We start from the raw sequence: 27,349 nt of genomic DNA on the forward strand, positions 1-27,349 counted from the left end.
GGGGAGAAGCGCGTTTTCTCTCTCAGAGCCCCCAGAAGGGGCCGTCCGGATTTCCGACCTCTGGACTCATGAAGTGTGAGGAGATAAGTTCTGTTATTTTAAGCCGCCCACCCAGTCGGCGGCCACGTCTTACAGCAGCTGGAGAAAGCTCCGACTACAGGTGTGGTTGGGTGGGGAAGCCACTGAACTGCGCTGGGTGCATGTGAGTTGGCTTCCCCCGGCCCAGTCGGCTCTGGGACCCAAACACACGGAGCTTCTAGGCCGCAAGAGCCAGGCCGAGTCCCTGGGAGGGTCGTCAAGGTCACGTCACTGAATCAGGCCCGGCAGTGACAAGACCACCAGGCTGCCCGGCAACCTCACCCCCCATGCTGTGTCCACCGCTGGCTTCTGTAGCCCTGATGGGCATTACGCGCCTTTGCCGGTCACAGCGGCAGCCGCTCTTCCAGAATGGGGGGTGGAGGGGAAGCGACCGCACCGACCTACCCTGTGAAGGAGTCCCATATGATTATCAGGCAGTTGGGCCCTTGGTCCGCCGTGGCGATCCACCGCCTGTCCTCGCTGACGCAGAGACAGGAGATCACGTTCGGGTGGCCCTACAGAGACGGGGAGAAGACGCTTTGAAGGATCGGGGATGCGGCCCAGCCGTGGTATTGGCAGGACAGGCGGGGGGCCCAGAGAGAACCGAGCCCCTTCTGGGCTCATCTGGCTGGGAATTCGGTTACCCCGCAGCCAGTGGTTTTCAAACACTCTCTCCCACACAGTTCCTGCAGGATAAGCTACGCTCCCCACAAGAACGGGCTTCTGAGGGGCCTAGGCAAGCACCCCCCTCTGAGCACAGGTTGAGAACGAGTGTCCCGGCTGGTCCCCAGCCCCAGAGGCCCCCCTGCCGGCCTCACCTCCCCAAAACCCTGTTCACTTCAGGTCTCTGAGCAGCTCTGGAGAGAAAGCCTCCTCCCCGGTCTCTCTGCGTTCACTCCGATCCTTTCCCTATGTCATAGAGGATCTTCTGGAAACACAGACAAGATGGCAGTGCTCCTTGCCAGAGGTAGCCCATTTCCTCCCTCCTCATTGCCACTCGCTCACTCTGCCCAGCGGCCTCCCGTCTGGGCCTGGAGTGCCGGCCTGAGAACCGGGGCACTGTCCGCCTGTCCCCCACTCTGCCCCTGCGTGGCTCCTTCTCACGTTTCGGTCCTGGCACAAACAGCTCTATTCCCTGCCCACCCTGCCCACCCAGGTCTCCTCTCAGCCTTGATTTTCCCTTCCATGGCATTTCACATTTCTTCCGAGCACTGGTTACAGTGTACAATCATCCCTTTGTGTGTCCCCTTGTTTAATGTCCGTCTCTCCGCCGGACTGTGAGCTCCGTGAGGGGGACGAGGCCTGTTTGGTTCGTGGCTGCAGACCCACAATCTGACACACGGTGGTCGTGGTGTTTGTGGGATGAATGGACGATCAGCCGAGGCGGCCATCCGCAGCCATCTGGCCCGGGGAGCTGGACTCCTGCCTGTCCCCGCCCATCTGCCAGCTGCTGGCCCTCCCTGGCTCTCCCCGCCTGTAACACAGCCTCTCCCTTCTCCCTCGGCTGGTACTGCTGCGCTCGGCCCCAGGACAAGCTGCCCGCTGGTTTTTCGTGTGTGTGCGTTTCAGTTGAACCCCCGTGTCTGGGATCCCTGGCACAACGCCGAGTGCTGACTTAACCCTTAGAAAATACTTTAAATACTTTGTGATGTTTTTGTTCTAGGTGTTGACTAAGGAGGTACTTACTAAAATATATGTTAATTGAAAGGGTAACAGAAGTGTCTACCAGGTTAACTGTTAGTCAGGCACCAGGAAGATCCGCGCTTGGGGGGGGGGGTCAATGATGAAAATGAAAGGGGTTGGAAATGCCAGGAGCAGAGGAAGCAGAGTGGCTGGGCAGGGCGGCTGCCTGGGGGGCACAGAAGGGTGACCGTGAGGAAGGGTGTCGAGGGAGAGAGCAGTGGACGACAGAGCTACTTAAGACCTTCCAGTCAGGAGACCTGGGTTGCAGACCTGGTTTTCCCATGTGCCCGTGCAGTCATGGGTGAGTTGGTTAAATCGCTCTGAGCCTCAGTTTCTTCTTCTAAAATGGGGATATCAGCCCTGGCTTGTGTGGCTCAGGGGACTGAGCACTGGCCTGTGCACCAAAGAATCACTGGTTCGATCCCCAGTCAGGGCACAGGCCTGGGTTGCGGGCCAGGTCCCCAGTAGGGGGCGCACCAGAGGCAACCGCACATTGATGTTTCTCTTCCTTCTTCCCTCCCTTCTCTTCTCTAAAAATAAATAAATAAAATCTTATGGGGCTACTAACACCCACTTTTTAGCATGACTCAGAGGATCACAGCCCTTTGGAACCTGGAACGGAGCCCCGTGCGAGTGAGGCCAGAAGTCCTCTGTGCCTCCCCTGGCTCTGCGGGCACATGATCCACCCTGGGCACAGTCTCGAGGAAATGTGAAAAACACAGACGTTTTAAATTCTTGTTACTATAAAATTAAAAGCAACTGCTGTTTTCTAAATTGATTCTAATTAGCATCGAAGAGAAAATGAACAGTAAAATATGTTTCTAAAGACAGGATTTGCTACAGTTCAGAAGAGAGGCTGGAAAACATGAGACTGGTACAGTGAAGTCAGCTCTTGGAATAAAGAAGCAGAAACGCACCCTGACCAGTGCGGTTCAGTGGGTTGGGGGACGTCCTGCAAAGCAAAAGGTCACTAGTTCAGTTCCCAGTCAGGGCATATGCCTAGGGTGCAGGTTTGGTCCCCGATGGGGGCCCGTATCAGAGGCAACCAATTGATGTTTCTTGCATCGATCTTTCTCTCCCTCTCTTTCTCCCTCCCTTCCCCTCTCTCCAAAAATAAATACATATATACATACATACTGTATTTTGCTAAGTATAATGTGCACTTTTTTGCCCAAATTTTCTAGGGAAAATAAGAATGAACCTTTTACATGGATTGTACTAATTCTGTATCTATATAAATGTTTTTCATTCTCTTCTTTATGCTTATGCACTAAAAGTATAAGTCCAGAAAGCAATAACAATAGCCATATGCAAAATAGCACCCTGGAATACGAGAATCTATTTCATTGAACTTATGATGAACTTGCAACGAAAGCAGTATCTAAATATAAATAATCAAATTTGAAAATTAAAATGAAATATTTCTTTTCCTGAAAGTTTAGGCCAAAAAAACGTGGGAGCACATGATACACGGCAAAGAAAATGAAATGCTGCAGGCAAGCCAAAGACGCCCTCTCCGACCTACAGCCAGAGAGCCCTGCGCACCTGAAGATGATGCTGCTCGTTCTTGGAGACGCTGTAGATGACGGCGGTGTGGGCGCTGGCGTACAGGAGCACCCTCTGGTCTTCGTCTCGGATGTAGTACACAGGGAGAGAACTGTTCCATCCGAATTTCCAAGTCATGGTCTGGAAGACAGAGGTGAGGCCAGCAAGACACCACAGAGGGTCCGGCCCAGAGCTGTGACCCCGGGCGCTCCCGGCACGCATTGCGGTGATGCCGCTAAGAAACTTTATAAGAAAGGCAATTATTCAGTCTGTGTATTGGGTCCTTAGGCACCTAGAAGGATACAGGATAAAGAGACAAAATTCCCTTGGTAGGGTTAAAAACTCCATACGAGATAAATCCAAAATAAAAATTTTATGAAATAAAAATTATAGGTACTATATATTTGACTACCTCTTTTAATGCAATAGTAATTCATTTATGTATATTTTTGTGTTCAAAGTCTTTTTCTTTTTAATGCTCACCCAAGGATATGTTTATTGCTTTTAGGCAGAGAGGAAGGGACAGAGAGAGGGGGGTGGGGGAAGAGAAACATTGATCGGATGTCTCCTACACGCGCCCAGGCCAGGGATCAAGCCTGCAGCCTAGGCAGGTGCCCTGACCGGGACTTGGTGCCACCACCTTTTGGTGTGTGGGACAACGCTCCAACCAAATGAGCCACTTGGCCAGGGCATCATCAGTTCGAAGCCTTTTTGCAAAAATTACCGCTAAACTGTGGCAGGTGTATACAATGGAATATTATTCAGTGATAAAAGGAAATGAGCTGGCGAGTCCAGAAAAGGCACGGAACAACCTCCCACGCGCACTGCGGAGTGGAAGAAGCTGGCCAAAAAAGACTGCGCCCCGCAGGATTCCAATGCCATGACCTTCCGGAAAAGACAAAACTGGAGACGATGACAAGATCAGCGGTTGCCAGGGGCCTGGCTGGGGGAGCCACAAGTTACGGGGGACACAGGGGATTTTTAGGCATTGAAACTGTTCTGTGTAATACTGTGATGATGGATGCTTGTCATCATACATTTGTCAAAACCCACGAAATGCACAACACATAGAATGAACCCTAAGATAAACTATGGGCTTTAGTTAATAGTGACGTATCAATATGGGCCCAGTGACAATGCCAAATGTGCTGCAGTAATGCAAGATATTAATAAAAGGGAATGAGAAGCATGAACAGTAGGTACGAAATAGACGGGGGAGGTTAGTAATAATATAGGAAATGGAGAAGCCAAAGAACTTACATGTGTGTCCCAGAGACATGAACTAAGGTAGGGGGGAATGATGGAGGGAGGGGGATGCAGGGTGGAGGAGAATAAAGGGAGAAAAAAATTAAGCAACTGTAATAGCATAATCAATAAAGTCTACTTTTTAAAAAAGAGATTAAGAAAAGAAAAAACAGGATTCCACACTTTTTGCTCAATTTTTCTATAAACTCAAACTGCTGAAAAAATGAAATCTATTTAAAAAACGAACGAGGCCAGCTAATCAAATGGGGTAGTGTTTACAGCGCTGGCTAAGTGATCAGTTACTACAAACCAGTGAATTAAATGGGCGTACAGAAACAGTCTGGAGAATCCCTCTCTTCTCTGACCAATAGGTGGAAGGCTGAAGAGACTAGAGGCATTTCCCAGAGGACAGACAGGGTGGGCAGCCTGGCCAGTGCTTCTCCCCTACAGCCCTCATCCCCCTCCTCTCTGTCTCCATCCGCCCATGCCCCGTGATCCGCACTGGTGTTTGGGTCTCTCACTGCGTGGGTGTGAGCGGTAGAACGATGGGCTCCTCACTGTCTCAAGCTGCAACTTCCAGGAACGGAACTATTGAGTATCTGGCTGGTTCTTAAAAGCCAATTTCTGGGACTTCCGCCAAGATGGAGGCATAGGTGGATAAGCTGTGCTTTCTCTCGCAACCAAGTTTAGAGACAACTAAATATTAGCAACAGAAAACACAGCCAGAACACAGAAAATTGAACTTTTCGGAAGTCTGATAACAACAAATTCTTCAGTCTGACCGGTAAGAGGGGCGAAACCAGCAGCTGTCAAAAGCAGGGTTGCACAGAAAAACTCGGTCAGACAGACTCGGCCCTGCGGAGCCCAGGCACAGGGTTGGACCTAGTGAGCGACCCAGCGAGCGACCACGGGGAAACAGCGAGGGAGCAGGGCTGCGGGTTGACTGTGGTCGCGCATTCGTGCGTGGATAGACAAGCAAGGGAGTGGGCGGTGAGACTACGGGACTGAGCAGGCCCCACATCGAGCGGCAGCAGAGGGCGCCGCCATTTCCCCGCTCTGACCCCACCTCCACATACAGCGTCATAACCCGGCGACCTGAGTGGCCCCGCCCTGGCGAACCACCTAAGGCTCTGCTCCTCACCTAGCAGCGAGAAACAGTAGAGGGGGTCGCCATTTCCCCGCTCTGACCACGCCCCCACATACAGCGTCACAACCAAGCGACCTGAGAGTCCAAGGCTCCGCTCCTCAGACTTAAAGGGCGCGAACAGACCAAATAAATATGGCTCAAGAAGATCTCAAAGCCCCAGAGCCTATAAATCTAAGCGATGAAGAAATAGCAAAACTCACAGACGCACAGTTTAAAACACCGGTGATCAGGATCCTCACAGAACTGGTTGATTATAGCCACAAATTAGACAAACATATGAAGGCGAAACTAATTGAAATGAATGGAATTGCACAGGAAACCAATAGCGATGAAAAGGAAACTGGGACTCAAATCAAGGGAGTGGACCAGAAGAAAGCAAATAATGGCCAAACAGAAAAGAGTCAAGAAGCAAGAATTCAAAAAAATGAGGAGAGGCTTAGGATCCTCCAGGACATCTTTAAATGCTCCAACATCCGAATTATAGGGGTACCAGAAGGGGGAAAGGCACAGCCACCAGTGGAAAACTTATTTGAACAAATAATAAAGGAGAATTTCCCCAATCTGGCAAAGGAAATAGACTTCCAGGAAATCCAGGAAGCTCAGAGAGTACCAAAGAAGTTGGACCCAAGAAGGAACACACCAAGGCACATCATCATTACATTAGCCAAGATTAAAATGAAGGAGAGAATCCTAGAAGCAGCAAGAGCTAAGGGGACAGTCACCTACAAAGGAGTCCCCATCAGACTGTCAGCAGATTTCTCAAAAGAGACCTTACAGGCAAGAAGGGGCTGGAAAGAAGTATTCCAAGTCGTGAAATCCAAAGACCTACAACCAAGATTGCTCTATCCAGCAAAGCTTTCATTTAGAATGGAAGGACAGATAAAGCTCTTCTAAGACCAAATTCAAGGAGTTCATCATCACCAAGCCCTTATTATATGAAATGTTAAAGGGACTTATCTAAGAAAAAGAAGTTAAAGAAACATGAACAGTGAAAGGACAACAAACTCACAGTTATTACCAACCACACCTAAAACAAAAGCAAACTAAAAGGACAGCTAGATCAGGAGTGGAAACATAGAAATGAAGATCTCAAGGAGGGTTAGCAACAGGGGAGTGGGAGGAGGAGAAGGGGGGAGAAGGGACAGAAAATAAGTAGCATAGACAGTAGACAGAAAATAGATGGGGGGGCAAGAATAGTATGGGAAATATAGAATCTAAAGAACTTGAGACACATGTTCATAAACTAAAGGGGGGTAATGGTGGGGACGGGAGGGTAGGGTGGAGGGGAATGAAGGGGGGAATAGAACAACTGTAATGGCATAATCAATAAAAAAAAGTTAAAGCATTAAAAAAAAAAGGCCAATTTCTTCAAGTGAGATTGTTCTTTTGGAAACTTGCTAAGAAGCATTTGATTCATCTTGGAAATTTATTCTGCCACTTAGCAAATTAGTTATACAATTATAACACCTCAGTCATAAAAGGCAGCACATTCCCAACCAGACCGCTGCCTCCAGGTAAAGGAGCCCTGGTTCCAGCGTCGGAACAGGGCTGACGTCCTGGGCCGCGCACGGCCGACCCTCCTTGTCCAGGCAGCAGTCACGGCAGCTGGACTCACGCAGCGTGAATCGCACTCACGAGCAGGAGTTTTAATGCTCGTGGCGAATGATCATGGAGCTCTGACATCAACCGTTTTCTAAACTAGGGTGATGTGGAAAAAACAAAACTTTGTCAAAACCAGATTTCACTGTATTTGATTGTCGTAAGATTCCCTCTCCTAGATGTGCGATGCTTTTTTTCTTCGCGGAAAACACCATCCGCGGATGTGCCCATTTACCATGAGCTCTGTAAGTCACCCCAAACCTTGGGGAGAAGGCAGGGGACCCCAAAGGAAAAGAGATACACACTGTGGATGCAGAGAGAGAGGGAGGAACACACCTGTTGAATGATGAAGCATCTTTGGTGAAAGCAAGAAGGTAGAAGAGACGTAAATGTCCATCAACAGAACGGCTGAATTTGAAACAATGAAGCAGATCAGCAGGCAAGGATATAAAAAAAAAACCCTCCAAAACATATGAAATGGGGAAGTATTTTTTAAGAAATGTATAATAATGCCCTGGCTGGCGTAGCTCAGTGGATTGAGCGCGGGCCTATGAACCAGAGTATTGCAGTTTGATTCCCATGCCTGGGTTGCAGGCCAGTTCCCAGCAGGGGACGCATGAGAGGCAACCATACATTGATATTTCTCTCCCACTCTTTCTCCTTCTCTTCCCCTCTCTCGAAAAATAAATAAATAAAATATTTTAAAAAAAGAAATGTATAATAATATCACTGGTTAAAAAAAAAAAACAAAACCTGCAGCCCTGGCCAGGTGGCTGGAGCATCATCCGATACATCAAGGTTGTGGGTACGATCCCCAGTCAGGGCACATGCAAGAAGCAACTAGTGAACGAATAAGTGGAACATCAGGTCTGTGCTTCTCCTTCCCTCTCTCAAGTCAATAGATCAAAAAAACGCTCAAAAACGAAGTGTGTGGCGTGTGTGCACACACACGTGAGCACGCAGGTAACACACCTGTATATACACAGAAAAAGGTCTGGGGAGGTGGTTACACCAACACATAACAGGAGTCACCTCAAGCAAAAGGGATTGAGGTGGGAGGGGTGTGCAAGAAGTGGAATCCTTACTTTTAAGATTTTTGTGTGTGTTTTTTTCATAAAGAACACCTAATTGTTTTAACAGAAAGGAAAGACAATAAAGGCAAAAGAAATGGGAAGGGAAAGAAGGAGAAAGGAGCTAAACAAATCTGCGAAGGGAGACAGTCTCGGGAACTGCTGGTTCTGCGGTGAGCCCAGACAAACCTAATGGGACCCAAACATGGGCAGTGGCTTTGTCAAGTTGAGACAGCGGGGCCCTGAATCAAAGACCCTTGCTCTCATTAGTGACAGCCCGATTTCTTGGTAGCCGGCTAATCAAGACAAAACGTCTAGCCCTGGCTGGTGTGGCTCAGTGGATTGAGCACAGGCCTGCAAACCAAAAGGATTGCTGGTTCGATACCCAGTCTAGGGCACATGCCTGCGTTGCGGGCCGGGTCCCCAGTAGGGGGCGTGCGAGAGACAACCGCACATTGATGTTTCCCTCTCTTTCTTCCTCTCTTCCTCGATCTCAAAAAATAAAATCTAAAAAAAAAAAAACGGAACAAAGGTCTTCACGGGCTCCAAAACCCAACTATTCTTTCTTCCAGGCTGAGCGATGGCGAACTTCAACCTTGAACACCACTGCTCAAAGCAGCCCAACTGACAGAGAGGAGGCTGTCAGCCATCTGCACTTCCAGCCAGGCATGGTCCCATCATCATCGTCCCGTCGTTAACGCTTGCCGCAGGGGCTCACTGTGCGCTAGGAACTACATTAAGTTATGTACATTCAGTCTCTTGCACATTTTCCCCAAGGCATGACGCTACGGGGAAAAGGAGGAAAAAAAGGGAGATGAATCCTGGGAAGCAATTTCCAGAAATGGCAGATGGGGGAAGAAGGAGGAAATACAACCCTTGTCTTCCTTCTCTTGGGAAGCGATAATGCTTTCGCTCCTGGCAGATGGTGCCTCCCGCAGCACCGGGGGCGCGGCTGCCTGGTGCTCTTCCCAGGGGCTTTCAGTGTTCCATCCCTTTTACTGAGCAAGCTGTCTGGGAACGAATATTTTTAGGGGCATTTAATAAGTTTTAGGAGCTTGTGAGTGTATTGAACCAGTTAAGGCAGAAGAGAGGAGGAGAGGAAAGGAACAGATGCAATGGAGGAGGAACTGGATAATGAGAGTGAGGGAAGAGAGGGGACTCGAGGAGGAGGGAGAGAGAAGAGAAGGAGAGGAGGGGGGGCAGGGGAGAGGGGGGAGGGGACGGGAAAAGGGGAGACGAATTTTGAATCTCCCACAAGGAAAACAGTGCCCTGTGCACAAACTCTGTCAGGGTGTCCTGCCTGCTGAGCCACTGTGGAACCCAGATGCAGGGCTCAGGTCCACATTCCATCACCCATGTCCTGTCCCCCATGTCCAGCTAGAGCTCTGAACTCAATTTGATTTTCTTTTATTGATTAATTTGAGAAAGGGAGGGAAGGAGAGGGAGGGAGAAGGTGAGAGAGGGAGAGAGAGAGAACAACATTAATTTCTTGTCCCACTTATTTAGGCATTCATTGATTGAGTCTTTTATGTGCCCTGCCTGGTGATCGAACCTGCAACCTTGGTGTATCGGGGATAATGCTCTAACCAATGGAGCTACCGGCCAAGGCTGAACCGAATTTGGAAAGACACAAGCCTAGAATGAGTTTTCAAAGGACCTCCCACAACACTCTCAAAGCACCTGGGGAAACACAAAACCACGTCCCACTTACCAAGGGATACACGTTGTCACTGTCCCTCTTTCGAAACAAAACATCCCTGGTGGTGGTGGCCACCAGTGAGTCCTTCGGGACGCGGGCTTCGGGCTGGAATTCGCTTTCTTTTTCCTCAGCGAAGGAGGGTACTGTTTCTTCTTGTCTACTTTCGTCCGTCTCTGGTTCCAAATCTCTCCTTTCCCCTCCTAGTTCATCTTGGGGGATGTGCTCACTTGTCTCCCCAAGCTCGCCCAAGGGCTGCCTTTCGAGGAAACCCATCAGCTGCTCCTCAGAAGTGGGGACACCCAAACCCAGAGGTTCTGCTGCAGAGCCCAGGCTTCCTGAACCTTCCAATGGCAACGAATGCTCTGACTCGCTTTCACTATGGATTTCCTTTAAAAAAAAAAAAAGAGGAATAAAAGGAGATTGTCATTCCAAATACAGTACACTCTTCCTTCTTTTCCTTTCTTTTCCTAATCAGCCAGGCTCAGTGTTAGCCTCCCAATGGAATTATGTTTTGAACCTGGACATTTTTGTGGGCCGGACATTTTTGTACTCAAATCACACGAATCGCGGGGGTGTCAGGTTCATTCCTGGCCCACCAGCAGACCCACGAGGGCAGAACCATCCTTCCGCTGGTCTCCCACAGGTGCATGAGCCGCAGGGAGTCCGTTCCCCTCGAGTCAGAGCTGAGTTCCCCTGCAGGGAGGGTTTCTGGGAAGCTTCCACTGCCAGCCCCACTGGCCGTTCTAAGACCAGTACGCTCGGGCCCACCCCCACCAGCTGCGCAGTCAGCCCCTCCTCCAGCAAGCTTTCCCTGACCCTCCTCCAAGTTGGGGTATGTTGTCCTGTTTCGGAAAACAGCTCCACCACATCTCTCCATCTCTGCACTTAGAATATTGGCTTATACCATTTGGTAATGGGTCTGCCTCCCTGCTCAGCCTAGAACTCAAGAACACGGACTGTGTCTTACTAAGTTTTGTATCTCCATGGCCTGGGATATAGTAAGCATTCAATTAATGGTTATGAATGAATGAATGGCAAGGACTACTTACTGGAAAAGTTCCTGATGTGATCAACTGGGAATCACTTAATGTCTGTTCCTCCAAAGGGGTCACGGGCGTGGTGATTTCTTGGGGCTTCACTGTGGCTTCTTCCCAGATCCCTGCAGCCCCCTCCTCCCATGCTGCTCCAGCCGCTTCCTCTGTTTCTCCTCTGATGGTCTCCCCCTCCTCCCCTTCCTCCTCCTCCCCTTCCTCCTCCTCCCCTTCTTCCTCTTCCCCTTCCCCCTCCTGCTCCTCCTGAGAGTCTCTCCATGCTAATGGGTCATCTTTTGATTCCTCTTGCTTATTTGCTTCCTCTGTATAACTTGGATAATCTTCTTCTTCTTCTTCTTCTTCTTCTTCTTCTTCTTCTTCTTCTTCCACTTCTGATTCTTCCAGTGGGTTTGGCTCCGTATCTGCCATTCTTCTGTGGAGTTTCCTCTAGAAAAATTTGACCATTATGATCGGCAGGACCCAGCTCCCATTTCGATTGCTTGGTGAACTACCCTAGCGATAAAATGTACATACCCAACTCTGGTTCCTTCCCACGGGGATGAAAAGGATGCCATACACCTGGGAAAGCCTGTCCCAAATCTTGAAATACTGATCCTGGTGCCTCTCAGCTTTCTAGGAGTAACTTTAGGGCTAACTCACTTTAAATATACTTATATTGCAACAGGCATAACCCAGGCATTAGTGACAACTCTAGGGCTATGACTAGGAAGCAGTGTGGCTTCGTGGGTAGAAGCCCGGCTTTGCTGCCAGCCTCTCCTGGCACGCAGTTCTGTGGCTCACTTGCTCTGTGACCTTGGGCAAGTCACTTATGCCTCGGAGTCTAAAGTTGCTTGCTCACAAGCAAAATGAAAATAACAAGCCCAAATTCTGGGGTCATTGTGAAGATTCCATGACATACGTAATATGCTCAGCACAGTTGCAGCACATGATGCTTGAGAAAGGGTAGCAACTGTTTAAAAAGTTTAAAGGCCTTTAATCTCTCATTTACTCCTCAAACTAAACATAAGACTTCTGGGCTCTGAGAGCTGAAGTGACTTACTCAAGATCACACGGCTGGTGAGCTGTGGACCTCTGCCGCTCCGTATTTCCGCCTGAAAAGGTATTGATTTCAAGCCTCAGGCCCTCGGCCCAGAGTCTCTTCCGATACCAAACTCTGCCAGTGAATCTTGATTGGGGGTGGTGGCAAGTGTGTGGGTCTGTGGGGTGCACGCGCGGCCCCTTGTCTCTCAGTTCAAGTCTCTGGAGGGCTGCCCAGACTGGGCTCTGCCGGGCTAAGGTGAGTGGCCCCCGGCGAGGCACCAGGTCCCGCTTTGCTGGGCACCCCTGCTCGAGCCGCGTGGTTACCGCCCCAGACTTACAGAGCGTGCCAACCCAGGTCCTCAAAAGGCCGGCATCCTCCCTGGCCTGGACCCCTAGGCTACTGGCCTCCAACAGTCCCGCTTTCTCCAACACAGGCTCCTTAGTTACGGTTGCCACCCAAGCCCTGTCCCCATGGTAACCGCCGCCTTCCGAGGCCCTGAGCCGTAAAGCAGGTTGGGCGGTGGTCACGTGCTCAGAAAGCTGCCGGGAGCGGGCTGTGCTCCCCCTACTGGTACTCCCGGGTACCACGGGAGGCGCGCCACTGCTGCTGGGACTACAAAATGAAATTGGCTTTCCTGCTCCCACCCTCTTTCCTCCCAACCCCTTTTTTCCTTGGCGCCACTGCCGGAGGAGGCGCTACAGCGGGTCACACTAGCAGTTTTGACTTTCCCAGGCTTAAAAAGATTAAGGAAAGTACGAAAGGTTTGATAAAATTCTTTGCCAAAAGCAAACGGAAGTCCCCCGTCTCGTGGATGCTGCTCCCCTCTGTCCTCCATACCTTCTCACCAGAGTGAAAAGTGTTGTGTGCAGAAAATATCGGTTACATCGTCTTGATGTTCTTATCACAAAACGTTTCTGCAAAGCCAGTTCGGTTAAATGTTAGGATCATTCTACCTCAAAGGGACCCTTGCCTGCAGTCTCACAGAAGGGTACACAGGTGGCCATCTGGAGCTTTCATAAGGGAGACCTGCTGAAAATCGGCCGAAGGCCCGGAAGCAGAAACTCTTGCTGCTCTCATTTTAGAAGAATGTGAATGAGCCCCCCACTTCCACCCCCATGCCCCAAAGCTGGCTGATTCAAATACAGACATCACAAAAAGAAAAAAGGAAGAAACTGAATGGGATAAGCTGTGTTTATTATCACCGAGGGCTCATAAAAAGAGACTGAAAAGCCCTGGGAACTCGAACACAGAATATAAACAGCAAAGACTGGTAAACACTACGGCTACAGGGGACACAGGAGCATACGACACAAGGAACAGCCTGGGGAAGGCACTCAACAGCAAGGCTCCCAAGGCTGGAAGCACGTCCCCATACTGAGCCCCATCAGGGCAGGCTGGCATCTGGGTGCAACCCAGGCAAACGCAGGCTCAGAGGCCACCAGCAGGCCCTGGCCAAGTGCCAGGTCTCTTGACAGAGAGGCTGGTCGGTGACAACTGGGGAAATCAACACTGTGACACATCGACGAGAGAAAGACCAGAGTCCCTAGGAATCACTGACACCCGCTTCGCTGTTACAGAGAAAACAAGAGGAATCGGCATTTTCAAGAGGCCAGCCCTGCGCACGCCGCGTGGTCCCATCAGACGCATCAGACCCACCTGGGCCATTATAAAACAGTGCTGATGGGAGGGCGGGACAAAGAGGTTCAAGTACAAAAAGTGAAATGAGAAGCTAGTTTGCAGGCCTTTTTATTTGAGAAGTGAAGGGAGCTTGCTGCCCTCTGGTGGCTCATGGACGAGGACACGCACCCCTCGCTGGGCTGCCTGGGAGCCCCCTGCTCTCTCTGTTCTTAAAGGGAGCACCTGTGGCCCTAGAGGTCCAACACTGAGGGCACCATCTCTGTATTTGGAGCAGCAACGCTGCCCTGCAGACGCAGATGGGTGGCCCGAGTGGCTGGGACACTACAATTTATGACGGCACGCTGTAAAGAATGATGGCCCCGAACGCGGCAGGTCGGATTTGGCTTTGGCACAACTGTTGTTCTACGCAACTTTCTATGATGATGTCCAAACTCCCATCTACACTCTGGTCTGGGAGGTTCGTAAGAAATTCAGTTGGGATGATTACTTGGTCTTATCAGTACTGTAAAACTGTGTTTATTTGGGGAAAAAAATCCTGAAAGGATAAAGTCATGCCAGCAAGCATCTTGCCAGAATAACTCCCACCCTCTTGTCCAAAATCAGAGGACTCTCATTTAGGGCAGTGGCCTAATTTGCAAACGACACTAAATACATGTCAAGTTTTTAACAATCCCTTAGTCCCCAGAGGTTACATATACTCGGAGGCCACAGCATTCCCACCACCTAGAAGTTCCAGCTTCCAGCCTCTTCCAGATCCTTAAACTTCAGGGAGAGACGAGAAGGAAGAAATCCCCCCCAGACCCAAGTCCATGGCAACCAAAGACGCTTTCCTGTTACTGTTCCCCAGGGACAGTCATCTTTGCAAAGGAATAATGTTGCAGCTGGAAGGAAAAAAGAAAAGAAACAGCGTAAATCTGGCACCTCCATTTAGGAAGATCAGAAGGTGAGCCCTCCTGTGCTTTGCAGTCTTGTACACTCTCTGGCTCTGCCGAGCAGATTCCCAGTGAATGAAAGGACCAGAGGGGCGGGGCTCCCTCCACCTCCGCACCCACAGCCTGATCCTGCCGCAGAGTTCCCCGTGGGTCCCACAGGCCACAGGGGATCCCCGTCATTTCCCAACACGTTCCCAACACGCCCCACTCACTCACACACACCCCACCCCCCCACCCCCCGGCTTTAGGTTTAACAAACAGCGTGTGAGCGAACCCCAACAGACACCTTACCCCAGCAGTCCTTTGCCCGCCCAGCGCGCTGGGACAAGCCTGAGCTGGTGTCTCTCCCCTCTGCGGATCACTGTCACGTTCAGGGGCCTCTGAAAGGAAAATAAGCTCGTTTTCAGTTCAGCCTCCTCAGCACTCAGGGAGATTCGGGCTGAAGTGCTGACACTGGTTTTCGCCCATCAGATTAGTGAGGACGCTTATTTTAGGCCTTAGCCTGCAGCTGGTGAGTGTGTGTGTGGGGGGGGGTGGCCGTCTTGGGGCGGCCAGTGGGGCTGCGAATCGCTAACGCCCCCTTGCAGAAACATGTCTCCACCCCCGCCAAAAAAAACTTAGAAGTACATGCAAAATACAGTTTGCAAAAGTACAAGGTGCTATATGAACAAAATATTCATCCCAGGACTGTTTATAAACCCCCAAACTGAAAGCACCCAAAATACATCTTAATAAGGTATTGTTCAAATATAGTGTAACAAATGAGGCAGTTTTAGAATCCAAAACAAAACCGACCAAGCACGAACCCACTGGAATATACACGTGTTTCTAAAAGAACGTATGTGTTGCTTGGTGTGTGCGGCCTTCCGGAAGATGTACCGAAAAACTGTTCACAGTGCTCACTTCCCAGAAAGAATGGAGTAAGAGAAGACATTTACTTATCTTTCTACACCATTACTTTTTTAAAAGATGGTAATTTACTTATTTTTAGAGAGAGGAGAAGGGAGGGGAAAAGAGAGGGAGAGAAACGCAATGTGGGAATAAAACAGCAATTAGTTGCCTCTTCACTAGGGACCACCAGGCCTCGTGGGGTCTGGCCCCTGCCCACCGCCAGGCCTTGACTCCTCTGCTGCCCCCGCTCGTCCTGGCTCTGGCTCCAACCAGCCTTCTCTGGTCCTCCCATGGCAGGGTCATGACCCTGCAGGAAGGCCCTTCTCCCCGCCAGTCTCCCCGCCTTGGTAAACGTCTACGCGCTTCTCGTCACATGGCAGAGGACCCTCCTCCACCCCAAGCTAGATCGGCGCCCCGTTATTTGCTCTCCCTGCTCCTGGAACCTGTCCACAGTGTGTGGTTAATACCTGTGACGATGTGGTCAGTGCCTGTCCCCCGCCAAAGTGCTCCTGAGACCAGGCACCGCCGATCCTCTGCTCCCGGTCAGAGCCAGCACCTTGCCCCGGACTCGACTACAGCGGGGCAGGGACTTCAGGAGGGAGAGGGCCAGGGCTTTCACTCTTATTTTGAAAGGTTTTTTTCATCGTATGATTTTTTTATACTAAGTATACACTATTACTGAGATATAATTCACACACAATAAAATTCACCACTTAAAAGTATACAATTCAGGGGAGTTTAATACACTCCGAGATGTATACAGCTATCACCAGTACCTGACTCCATTCTGTCCCTCCAAATGATGCCCGTCCCCGTAGCAGTCCCTCCCCACCCCCTTCTTCCCCTAGAACACGGCCATCACTGACGGGCTTCCATCTCTGTGGCGTCGCCTGCTCTGAACATGTCCCATGAATGGAACCCTACACTGTGTGGCCCTTCCTGTCTGCCTGCCTGCACTCGGCAGAAATCCTCTCGAAGTTCATCCACATCGGCTGAATAAAATACGTATTACTCTTGACATGGACACTTTTAGGGGCACAGGGGAGGATAAGGGGACTAAATGGTAGTGGAAAAAAACACAATACGGACTGAATAAAAAATAAACATAAGATAGACACTTTTTAAAATTTTAAGGGTTTTTTCCTTTGAAAATATGAGCATTTGATGCAGAGACTCGCCTTCAGAAAGCTCTCTAAGGAAACAGATTTGTGGACAAGAGCGCCGGTCTGCAGGTCTCTGTAAAACGGGAAACTACCTAGAAGTCTAACAGTGGGATGCTGGGGGGGGGGGTGGTTTTATTATTTCTCTAATGAAGAGAACAGGCTGTGAAAAACCCCAAAGCTTCATTCTCAAGCTCAGCTCTGCTTCCCGGAGGCCCCAGGGCCTTGACGGGGTGAGGTCCCCCCCAGCCCGCAGCCCATCCCAGTGGGCTAACTCAGCACTTATCTGTTCAAGACACTGGAACTCCCTGGAAATTTCATTTGAAGAAAAGGTTCTAGAGACTTCCGCCAAGATGGAGACATAGGTGGATATGCCGTGCCTTCTCACACAACCAAGTTGAGAGACAACTAAGTATTAGCAACAGAAAACACAGCCAGAACACAGAAAACTGAACTTTTTGGAAGTCTGTTAACAACAAATTCTTCAGTCTGACCGGTAAGGGGCGAAACCAGCAGCTGGTGGAGCGGGGTTGCACAGGAAAACTCCGTCAGACGGAATCCAGGCGCACGGTTGGACCAAGAGCGCAACCAAGCAAGCGACCGCAGGGAAACAGCGAGGGAGCAGGGCTGCGGGTTGACTGTGGTCGCGCATTTGTGCACAGATAGACAAGCGAGGGAGTGGGTGATTGGACCGGAACCCAGTGGGTCCCCACAGCAAGCGACAGGGAGGGCGCCGCCATTTCCCTGCTCTGACCCCACCTCCACATACAGCGTCATAACCCAGTGACTGTGAGTGGCCCCGCCCTGGTGAACCACCTAAGGCTCTGCTCCTCACCTAGCCGCACGAAACAGCAGAGGGTGCCGCCATTTCCCCGCTCTGACCACGCCCCCACATACAGAGTCACAACCCAGTGACCTGGGAGTCCAAGGCTCCGCTTCTCACACTTAAAGGGCCAGAACAGACCAAAAATGGCTCAAGAAGATCTCAAAGCCCCAGAGCCTATAAATCTAAGCGATGAAGAAATACCAAAACTCTCAGACGCACAGTTTAAAACACTGGTGATCAGGATCCTCACAGAACTGGTTGATTATAGCCAAAAATTAGACAAATATATGAAGGCAAAACTAATTGAAATGAATGGAATTGCACAGGACACCAATAGCGATGAAAAGGAAACTGGGACTCAAATCAATGGAGTGGACCAGAAGAAAGCAAATAATGGCCAAACAGAAAAGAGTCAAGAAGCAAGAATTCAAAAAAAATGAGGAGAAGCTTAGGAACCTCCAGGACATCTTTAAACGCTCCAACATCCGAATTATAGGGGTACCAGAAGGGGGAAAGGCACAGCCACCAGTGGAAAACTTATTTGAACAAATAATAAAGGAGAATTTCCCCAATCTGGCAAAGGAAATAGACTTCCAGGAAATCCAGGAAGCTCAGAGAGTCCCAAAGAACTTGGACCCAAGAAGGAACACACCAAGGCACATCATCATTACATTAGCCAAGATTAAAATGAAGGAGAGAATCCTAGAAGCAGCAAGAGCTAAGGGGACAGTCACCTACAAAGGAGTCCCCATCAGACTGTCAGCAGATTTCTCAAAAGAGACCTTACAGGCAAGAAGGGGCTGGAAAGAGGTATTCCAAGTCATGAAATCCAAAGACCTACAAAACAACCAAGATTGCTCTATCCAGCAAAACTTTCATTTAGAATGGAAGGACAGATAAAGTGCTTCTCAGATAAGATCAAATTCAAGGAGTTCATCATCACCAAGCCCTTATTATATGAAATGTTAAAGGGACTTATCTAAGAAAAAGAAGTTAAAGAAACATGAACAGTGAAAGGACAGCAAACTCACAGTTATGAACAACCACACCTAAAACAAAAGCAAACTAAAAGGACAGCTAGATCAGGAGTGGAAACATAGAAATGAAGATCTCAAGGAGGGTTAGCAACAGGGGAGTGGGAGGAGGAGAAGGGGGGAGAAGGTACAGAAAATAAGTAGCATAGACAGTAGATAGAAAATAGATGGGGGGGGCAAGAATAGGATGGGAAATAGAGAATCTAAAGAACTTGAATTGAGCGCGGGCCTGCGAACCAGAGTATCGAGGTTCGATTCCCAGTCAGGGCACATGCCTGGGTTGCAGGCCAGTTCCCAGCAGGGGACTCAAGAGAGGCAACCACACATTGATGTTTCTCTCCCACTCTTTCTCCTTCCCTTCTCCTCTCTCTAAAAATAAATAAATAAATAAATAAAAAAATAAATAAAGAAAGAAAGAAAGAAAGAAAGAAAGAAAGAAAGAAAGAATGAATTTGAGACACATGGTCATAAACTAAAGGGGGGGTAATGGTGGGGACGGGGGGGGTAGGGTGGAGGGGAATGAAGGGGGGGAATAGAACAACTGTAACAGCATAATCAATAAAAAAATTAAAAAAGAAAAGGCTCTGTTGCTAAAAAATTGTGTGTACACACACGTATATATGTATGTGTATGTATATGTATGTATATTTATATAAACATATATTCAAAAACTACTTTTGTAAAGAAGGATTTCTATAGCAATTTTACTCGTGGTCACCAATCTGCACAGTCCGTACGGAATAATACTGTTTGGCCTATTTGAAAGCTGCTTAGAAGTTCTAACCACAAGAAAAAAACTAACGACATGTAGCGATGGATGTTAACTGGACTTAAACTTTGGTGAGCAGCTTGAAATACATATAAATATCGAGTCCTGAAACTAATCTAATGTTCTATGTCCATGACACCACATTTAAAAAAAGGAGTTAAAACTTGTAAAGAGCCTAAGACTAATTTTCACTAGAAGAGACAGATCAGACACAACCTAGGGGTCCCCCGGAGGCAGACGGGTAGACGACCTGGGGTCACCCACACAGTGGAGCATCACACGGCCAGGAAGAGGGACGGACCTGGGGACAGCCTGCTGCACGACGTGGAGTGACAGGAGCCGGGCCTGAAAGGCCCCGCACTCTGCGCGGTCCCACGCACACGGCTCTGGAAAAGGCGGTGAGGAAGGGAAGGCGTGCAGGCCGAGGCTGGGCCAGGTGGGGCCGGGCAGAGGGCGCCCACTGGAAGGCACGAGGCCGTCTGAGGGGTGACGGAGCTGCTCCGTGTCTCACTACAGCGGCAGTTCATCGGAACTCACAGCACCGTGCACTGAGAAGGGAGTTCTGCTGCGGGTGCCGCGCGCCTTACTGGAAACAACCCTGCTCTGTATGACGGCACGTGGGCAGACTGCGCCCCGAAAGGACACACGGCTGGGCAGCGGCCACCTCTGGAGGAGGGGACTGGACTCGGAGGAGAGCCTACAGCTGCGCCACCTCCAGGAACCTCACTAGAGCGATGACGGCGCGGTTCAGGGGTCGCCGAGGGACAGCACCTCAAGGACACGTAAGTACGGTAAGGAGGAGACGGGAAAGGTGAGCGGTGGCCTTGACATTGAAGGCCCCAAGAAGCTGGACAGGCAGGAGCCGAGCCTGTGTGGCGGCCGTGGGGTGAGTGCACCTGCCAAGTCTTTGTCACCCCTTCCTGGAGTCTGAGTAACTCCAACAGAACGGGTATCTAGTGAACTTTGTAAAAAACTTTCCAAGCCCTGGCTGGTGTGGCTCAGTGGACTGAGCATCGGACTGCGAAGCAGAGGGTCACTGGTTCGATTCCCAGTCAGGGCACAGGCCTGGGTTGCAGGCCAGACTCCCCAGTGTGGGGAGCGCAAGAGGCAACTACACACTGATGTTTCTCTCCCTGTCTTTCTCCCTCCCTTCCCCTCTGTCTAAAAATAAATAAGTAAAATCGTAAAAAAAAAAAAAACAAAAACAATCTTTCGAGTAATCAGAGTCTCCGTGAACAAAGGTGAAAGACAAGGAGCCAACCAAGAGACGAACACAACACATAAAGAGGCAAGGTTTGATATCTGGAAGATATAAAGAATTCCTACAAATCAGTTATTTAAAAGGACAAATAACCCAACAGAAAAAAATGGGGAAAAATATGAACAGACAATTCATAGAGATAAAAATATGAACATTCATGAACGTATAAAAGATACCCTCACAGGTAATCAGGAAAATACAAAATACGATGCCCTGTTATTAAAAATAGTAGATCAACAGGTGACACGGAGTCTTAATTAAGTGACATGAGACACTGAGGGTGCAGATTAGTGAAGCCCGCACGTGCGCATACGCCGACAGCCTCTCACGACTTCCTGGCGTCTACCTGAAGAGTCCCCGCGTGCACACTTGTGAACAAGTGCCCTTGGCTGTGCACACGGGCGTACAACTGGAAACGCCGATGTTCACGGGGAAGGCAGTCAGTGGACACGCCGCCCTCCTACGGTGCAGGACTAGGCAGCGGTAAGAAAAAGCAAGGTCGCTCTGGCTGGTGTGGCTCAGTTCATTGGTGCACCGTCCTGTTCACCATAAGGCAGGGGGTTCGATTCCAGGTCAGGGCACAGAACCTCGGATGAAGGTTCACTCCCCAGTCAGGGCACGTACGGGAGGAACTAATCGATGTTTCTCTCTCACATCAATATCTCTCCCTCTCTCTCCCTTCCTCTCTAAAATTAACAAACATTTTTTTTTTTATAATTAAGAAAAAAAAGAACGAGCTATGTGCCAAGTGAAAAAATCTCTTGGGGACACCGTTAAATGAAAACTGGGACAGAAGTCGGAGAACACTGCAAATACTGTAGATGGGGTGGCAGGAAAGGCCTCGCTGAGGTGTCACTCATACAAGATGAGGGCGGTGAGGGGGTGAGATGAGGGACACAAGGGATCAAGGGGGGGAAAGCATTCCGGGCAGAGGGAGCAGCCCACGCGAAGGCCCCGGGTGGGGCTGTGCCCGAGTGACAGCACTCTGGAGGCGGCCAAGGCCCAGCAACGTTCTCCGGCCTCGGCAGTTCCAGGGTCGCTGACCGAGCATCACGAGACCCCCAACTCACCCCCTCACTGTGCTGCACGACGCTGCCAATGTTCTGTAGCGACTGGAAGTTTTGGGAGTTTACGGAGCCAAATTCCACGATCTCATCATCCACTTGCAGACCCTAAAGAAAGAAGGGAAATGGAAAACCAGGCTGGAGGTTAATCGTGCTTCTGGAGTTCTTCACCCCTCCGTACACCCAGTTTAGGGCAAGAGCCAATGACAAGGGCAAGAGCTTGTTCCCTCCAGGGGACAATGGCAGGCCCGAGGCAAAGAGCTCAGGGACTTAGGACAGATCGAGTAGCAGGTGGCCAGGTCTGCCCAATGTCTGATAAAAGCCGGCGGCTATAGAGGCCTTGAGATACGTGGGGGGAAGCCCAGTGCAGCTCTCTGGGGTCCTGACCCAGGTTTGGGGGCAAAGAGACGCAGGCCAGTCTGGGCCTATCTTGTTCCGGGGTCAGAATTCAGACAAGCTTGCCCCGGATGCCCTCAAATAAGCAGCCACAGACACAAGGCCGATGCAGGACCAGTGCAACCCTTTCATTCTGAGCACACAGATGGTGATTCACTGATCCCTCCGACACATATCTGCCCCAGCCAACCACAGGTCAGGCTGCATGCTGCAGACAGAGTGGTGAATTAAACAGAGCTCATGTGCAACTTGCTGTCTCGTGATTGCAATGAGGACTGGCGGGACTCGGAGTCTGGGCCACAGAGTCTGGGCCCCGTGCCGTCTCTCAGGAGCTGGGGGTCCTGGCACCAGTCACTTCAGGTCTTGGAGGCTTTTCCTCATGGGTCAAATGGGGTCATAAGGTTAGTACCTGCCTCAGAAGGTGGCTGTGGGCTTAGATACCATACACAAGCGCACGTAAAACCTGCACATGACCTCCATAAAGACCTGTACGTGATATTCACGGTGGCATCGTTCATAATACATAAATAGAAGCCAGAATGCCCATTGAAAAATGGTAAAATGTGAACCATCTGTACAATGGAATGTCGATGTGCCATGAAAAGGGATGTGGAACAGATACACGCTCCGACACGGGTGGGCCTGAGAACAAGACGCTGAGAGGGAGGGGCCAGTCACAAAAGACCACGCGCTGCATGACTCAGTGTGTCACGTATCCATGACAGGCCAATCCACAGAGACAGGAGCAGACTGGTGGCTGCCAGGGGCCCGGGGAGAGGGGGACTGGGGGAGTTTCTTTTTCAGGATGATGAAAATGCTCTAAAATGGACGCACAGCCCTGTGAATCCACCGAAAGCCACAAGATTGTGTGCTTTTCACGGTATGTGAAATAGCACAATAAAGCTCTCAAATGTTTCGAAACACACCGGCGGGACGCGGCTCATCTGGCAGGACACCTGGCACACAGCGAGGGCCCGGCGAATGGCAGCTGGCACTGTTCTTGGGTCTGTGAGTCAGTGGCCGGCCACAATGGGCCCCGGGAGCAGAGTCTCTGTCCCTTTCTCAGGGCATCTGCCACCTTCTACCTTGTGTCTGTCCCAAGTCCCTCCTTGGCCAGTTTAGTGGGCAGCAAGCCTCGGCCAGTGTTTGCTGGATGAGTGAAGCCACGCCGAGGTGTGGCAAAAGCGTAGGCCTCTCTTCCCACAGGCCTCCCCACCCCTCCCCGCCCCCCGAGGCCACCTGACCCACAGTGCCCACTGGGGACAGGTTCGGGTGGCTGAGCCCTGGCTTACTGCAGTGCTGGCAGGGGAGCCGGGGCTGATGCTGTTCACTTTGGCAAAGGCCTGAGCGGGGCTGAGGCCCTCGCTCTGGCTCAGGCTGCGGCTCATGGCCTCCTGGTGGGCCTCGGCCATGTCGCGGGCCTGCTTCTCCTTGTCCCGAGCGTGGAGCTGGTGCAGGGCCTCCTCCACCTGCTTCATCACCGCCTTGTGATCGTTCTGCAAGCCTGGGAGGGGGACACCGGGTCAGGGCCAAGGACCACAGCCGAGGACTTGAGACTCCCACATTCATTCACTGAGCATTGAACCAGCACTTCCTATATACATGCTTGGCTTATCCCAAAACACGCCCAGGTGGTCATGACTCATAAGGTAACAGGAGTCAGTGAACGAAAAATGTGGGTAATAGTTCCCACTAACAGGACTTGGTGGCAGAGTCCGGGTTGCCCAGCTGAAGCAGGGTGAATAATGGCCCTGCAGAGAGTTCCATGCCCTAATCCCCGGCACCTGTGACCACACTGCTTTATGTGCAAAAGGGACTCTGCAGATGCGATCGGTTTACGGCCCTGAGTTGGAGCGTGTCCTGGATGATCCAGGGGGTGGGCCCAATGCAATGACAGGGTCTGTGTAAGTGAAAGAGGGAGGCGAGAGTGAATGTGGCAGAACTGGAGGTGGAGGGATGTGGTTCTTGACTCTGAAGACGGAAGGGGCCACGAAACAAGGAGTGTGGGCAGCCCTGAGATACTGGAAAAGACAAGGAAATGGGCTCTCCCCAGGGCCCCCAGAAGGGACGTGGCCCTGCCTGACACGGGGATCTTGGCTCACCGGGGCAACTCTGGACACCTTGCCTCCAGGACTGTCAATGTGACAGGTTTGTGACGTTTTAGGGCACTAGGCCTGTGATTAGTCAGATCGGAAGCAGAAAACTAACCCCCTACACAACCTCTGCTCATCCTCTGTTCCTTGGTCGCTATCAGTAACTGCTCGACATAATTCCTCACGCAGAAATGATTCCAGTAGCGTTGTGAGCAGTACCTGACTTGGGCCGCTACTGTTATTTCAATAAAGTTTCCACAGTGAAATAAAAGTCTTAAAAACAAAATGAAACTACAAACACAGAACCGTGCGTTTAACCCATCCGGGATTACTCAGTCCCTCCACGGACACAGGGTGATGATCTTGTCAAGGCAGAAGAGAAGCAGAAAACACAGAATACTGGTGATTTCACTCGTGTGCTCTACCACCCCCTTCTGCGAGGTCGGGTGGGCCCCGCCGAGGGTCACTCACAGACGATGTTGTGCCTGGCGGTTCGAACTTGGTACACGTCCACGTCCGAGCGGGGGTAGCCTTCACAGTCCACCAGTGGCTCGTGCATCCCAACACCTTTTTGCTGGAAGGAAGACACATGGATTTTAAAAATGCTGCTTGCGTCTGAAGCCCTGAAGATCCCTTCCCCTGACTCTTTCCCTCCGCAGTCCCAGTAAAGGCCACAATAATGAAAGCTGCCATCTGTGGACTACTGGGTGCAAGGCAGGTGTTTCACCCACACCCTCTGCTGAGTTCCCTGGACGGGGCGGAAAGAACTAATGACTCCTTTCAGCGTGAACCCCAAGGCCAGGCTGTTCCGACTCCTCCAAACCCTCCTTCCTATAGGCAGCTGACACCTGGCCCATGGCCTTCAAAGCTACAGGGGAGTCACAATCCTTAAAAGCACCCAGCTGTGGCAGCACTTTGGTTCTGCTAAATATAAAAAAAGATCTAAAAGGGCTTTCAAAGAGGGTTTCCTCCCTGGAAGGACGAGCTGATATCACCGGCTGCCTCCAAGGAAGAGGAACTGGGGGGCTGGGGGTCGGGGGGAGGGAGGCGGACAGGCGTCTCACTGCATACCCTTTAGGAGACTTCGAATTCTGACCTTGGAAGTGTGTTCTCTATTTGAAACGAGACCTTTTTTTAACGCTTTCAAGTCTTTTCCTACAGAAGTTAGGGCCTGGTGTACAAGAAAAATGAGGTGTGTTCTACACTGAGGGTGGTACAGGGCAGGGATTTTGCCTTCCATTAGCCTTTGATATGAGCTCAGTTCTGCCCCATACAATCTGGGTGCCCTTGGCTAAAACCTTCACCTCTTTAAGTCTCAGCTCTGTCAATTACAAAAGGGAAATAATGGTGCTCACTCCCTTCCCACCTACTGTGAGAATTAACAGGTAGACCTGTGTACAGTGCTTAGCACAGTGCCAAGAACACGTAAAGTGGGGTGAACAGTGGCCCTCAAAAGATACGGCCAAACCCTATGCCCCCAGAACCTGAGAATGTGAACTTTCTGCAAAAAGGGATCTTTGCAGATGTAATTAAGTTAAGGGTCTCTGAGATCCTCCTGGATTTACAGTGGGTCCTAAATCCAATGATAGGTATCCTCATAAGAGAAACGAGAGGGACATTTGGGACACAGAGAGAAGGCCATGTGAAGACACAGGGCAGCCACCAGAACTAGGAGAGCAGCATGGAACAGATTCTCCTTCGGAGCCAGGAAGGAACCAACCCTGTCTTCCTCTTATTTTATTTTTTTAAATTTATCTTTAGAGGAGAACGGAAGGAGAGAGGGAGAGAAATATCAACGTATGGTTGCCTCTCCTGCGTCCCCTGCTGGGAACTGGCCTGCAACCCAGGCATATGCCCTGACTGGGAATGGAACTGAGATCCTTTGGTCCGCAGCCTGTCTTCCTCTTGATTGCAGACTTAACTTCTGCCTCCACAGCTGTTGGGACAACAGCTTTCTCTTGTTTTAAGCTGCCCAGTCTGTGGTCATGTGTTACGGCGGCCCTAGGAACTTAATACACATAGTGATAGCGATGGCCGTAATTACTAGTCGGCGTGGAGACAGTGCCCAGTGCACACAGGTAATTCCACTTATATGCCAGGATTCCATCCGCTTCTCTCCCTTTCTCTCTGGAAGCCTCTGGGTTATACCAGTTGTTTCCTGTGGGAGGAAGGGGGTCCCCTAAGGTCCCTTAAGATGGGACTCTCTATAGACACGGCATAAATGCGCCAGGGGCCACATACCTGTGTTGGCTTCCCTGCCTTTCCAAAACGACCGAGCTGACCGGCATTCCTGACTCAATCCTACGTTAAGACCCTGATTTCCAAAATTGGGACCCCCCAGCACTGGCGGCCCCCACAAGAATCTGAATTTTAACATATATATTAAAGTTTAAGAAGTTCGAACGTAGAGTGGTTAGCAAAGCATAGAACATTCTATAAACGTTCAACAACGACTGATGATGATGATTACCAATTACCGGGCCTCGGCAAACTTTTTAGCTCTGTGACCGCAGGTACTCATCCCTAAAATGGGGAAATAAAAGAACTCCTCTCCAAGGGCTGCCCCGAGGCTTAAATGAGCTCACTAATGCAAAGCACGTGAAACAGCGCCCAGCACAGTGTGGGCTCCCTGAACGCTTGCTACAATACCAATACTGTTCTTAGTTCTTCAAGTTATTTGTCTCACTGACTGCTGCAGACAAAGGCCACAGGTGCGGCGCCCTGGGAGCGTAGGGAGGCACAGACCTGCAGCTGAGACCTCCCGCGGAGGCCGCCCGGTCCTCCCACTCTACCCAGGTCCCGAGGCCTTGGGGCGCCTCCCGCGCTGGCTGGGAGCCCCGGAGCCCACACTCACGCTCTCCAGCACGTCATAGTTGGCTTTGATCTGCGCTTCAATTTCCTCCTTGCGCCTTATCAGCTCCTGGACGTCACTGACAGTCACCGAGCTGGCCTGCGGGGAGCCCCCGCTCGCCCCGGCTCCCTTCTCCGACATCTCGGACCTCAGCAGGGAATTCTGGACTCTGAATTTCCGGGTTACGGACCCCGCAGGACACTGTAGCTACGGCTCCGCCCGCGGGCCAAAACACCCGTGCGGTCCGTGAGCGCGGATAGGAGCGAGAGGCGTGTTTTCGCTGGGTGGGCGGGGC

At 50.7% G+C, this 27,349-nt stretch overlaps 2 protein-coding genes across 5 annotated transcripts in view; both read right to left on the reverse strand.

The window, feature by feature from the left end:
- The window catches only part of CFAP251 (cilia and flagella associated protein 251), a 46,337-nt gene extending 33,101 nt beyond the window's left edge, over positions 1 to 13,236 (reverse strand). For 3 of the 4 annotated variants that reach the window (XM_037161040.2, XM_037161039.2, XM_037161041.2), the window contains exons 1-4: positions 11,116 to 13,236; positions 10,079 to 10,453; positions 3,307 to 3,447; positions 484 to 593 (exon numbers count right to left, since the gene is read on the reverse strand). In XM_037161040.2, the coding sequence (XP_037016935.2) occupies positions 484 to 593; positions 3,307 to 3,447; positions 10,079 to 10,453; positions 11,116 to 11,526 (1,037 nt within the window). In that variant the 5' untranslated portion in view covers positions 11,527 to 13,236. The remainder of the gene's footprint in view (positions 1 to 483; positions 594 to 3,306; positions 3,448 to 10,078; positions 10,454 to 11,115) is intronic. The other variant, XM_037161038.2, reaches the window with a different exon arrangement.
- Positions 13,237 to 13,312: 76 nt separating this feature from the next.
- Positions 13,313 to 27,321, reverse strand: PSMD9 (proteasome 26S subunit, non-ATPase 9). Its single transcript, XM_037161042.2, has 6 exons — positions 27,058 to 27,321; positions 24,675 to 24,777; positions 23,403 to 23,614; positions 21,721 to 21,822; positions 15,001 to 15,089; positions 13,313 to 14,658 (listed from the first exon to the last, which is right to left on the reverse strand). Exons 1-6 carry the CDS (start codon positions 27,193 to 27,195, stop codon positions 14,631 to 14,633), a joined length of 672 nt encoding a protein of 223 aa, XP_037016937.2. The 5' UTR covers positions 27,196 to 27,321; the 3' UTR covers positions 13,313 to 14,630.
- Between the last annotated feature and the right edge of the window lie 28 nt (positions 27,322 to 27,349).

This window comes from Artibeus jamaicensis, unplaced genomic scaffold, assembly GCF_021234435.1.
Source record: "Artibeus jamaicensis isolate MK-2021 breed Jamaican fruit bat unplaced genomic scaffold, CSHL_Jam_final contig_525, whole genome shotgun sequence".
Taxonomy (NCBI): domain Eukaryota; kingdom Metazoa; phylum Chordata; class Mammalia; order Chiroptera; family Phyllostomidae; genus Artibeus; species Artibeus jamaicensis.

Coding starts and splice junctions, on each gene's coding strand:
- PSMD9 (XM_037161042.2), bottom strand. CDS start 27,195: ATGTCGGAGAAGGGAGCCGGGGCGAGCGGGGGCTCCCCGCAGGCCAGC. Junction 21,823..23,402: donor GCTCCCCTGCCAGCACTGCA/GTAAGCCAGGGC, acceptor TTCTTTCTTTAG/GGTCTGCAAGTGGATGATGA. Junction 14,659..15,000: donor GCGGGCAAAGGACTGCTGGG/GTAAGGTGTCTG, acceptor TTTTCCTTCCAG/CTGCAACATTATTCCTTTGC.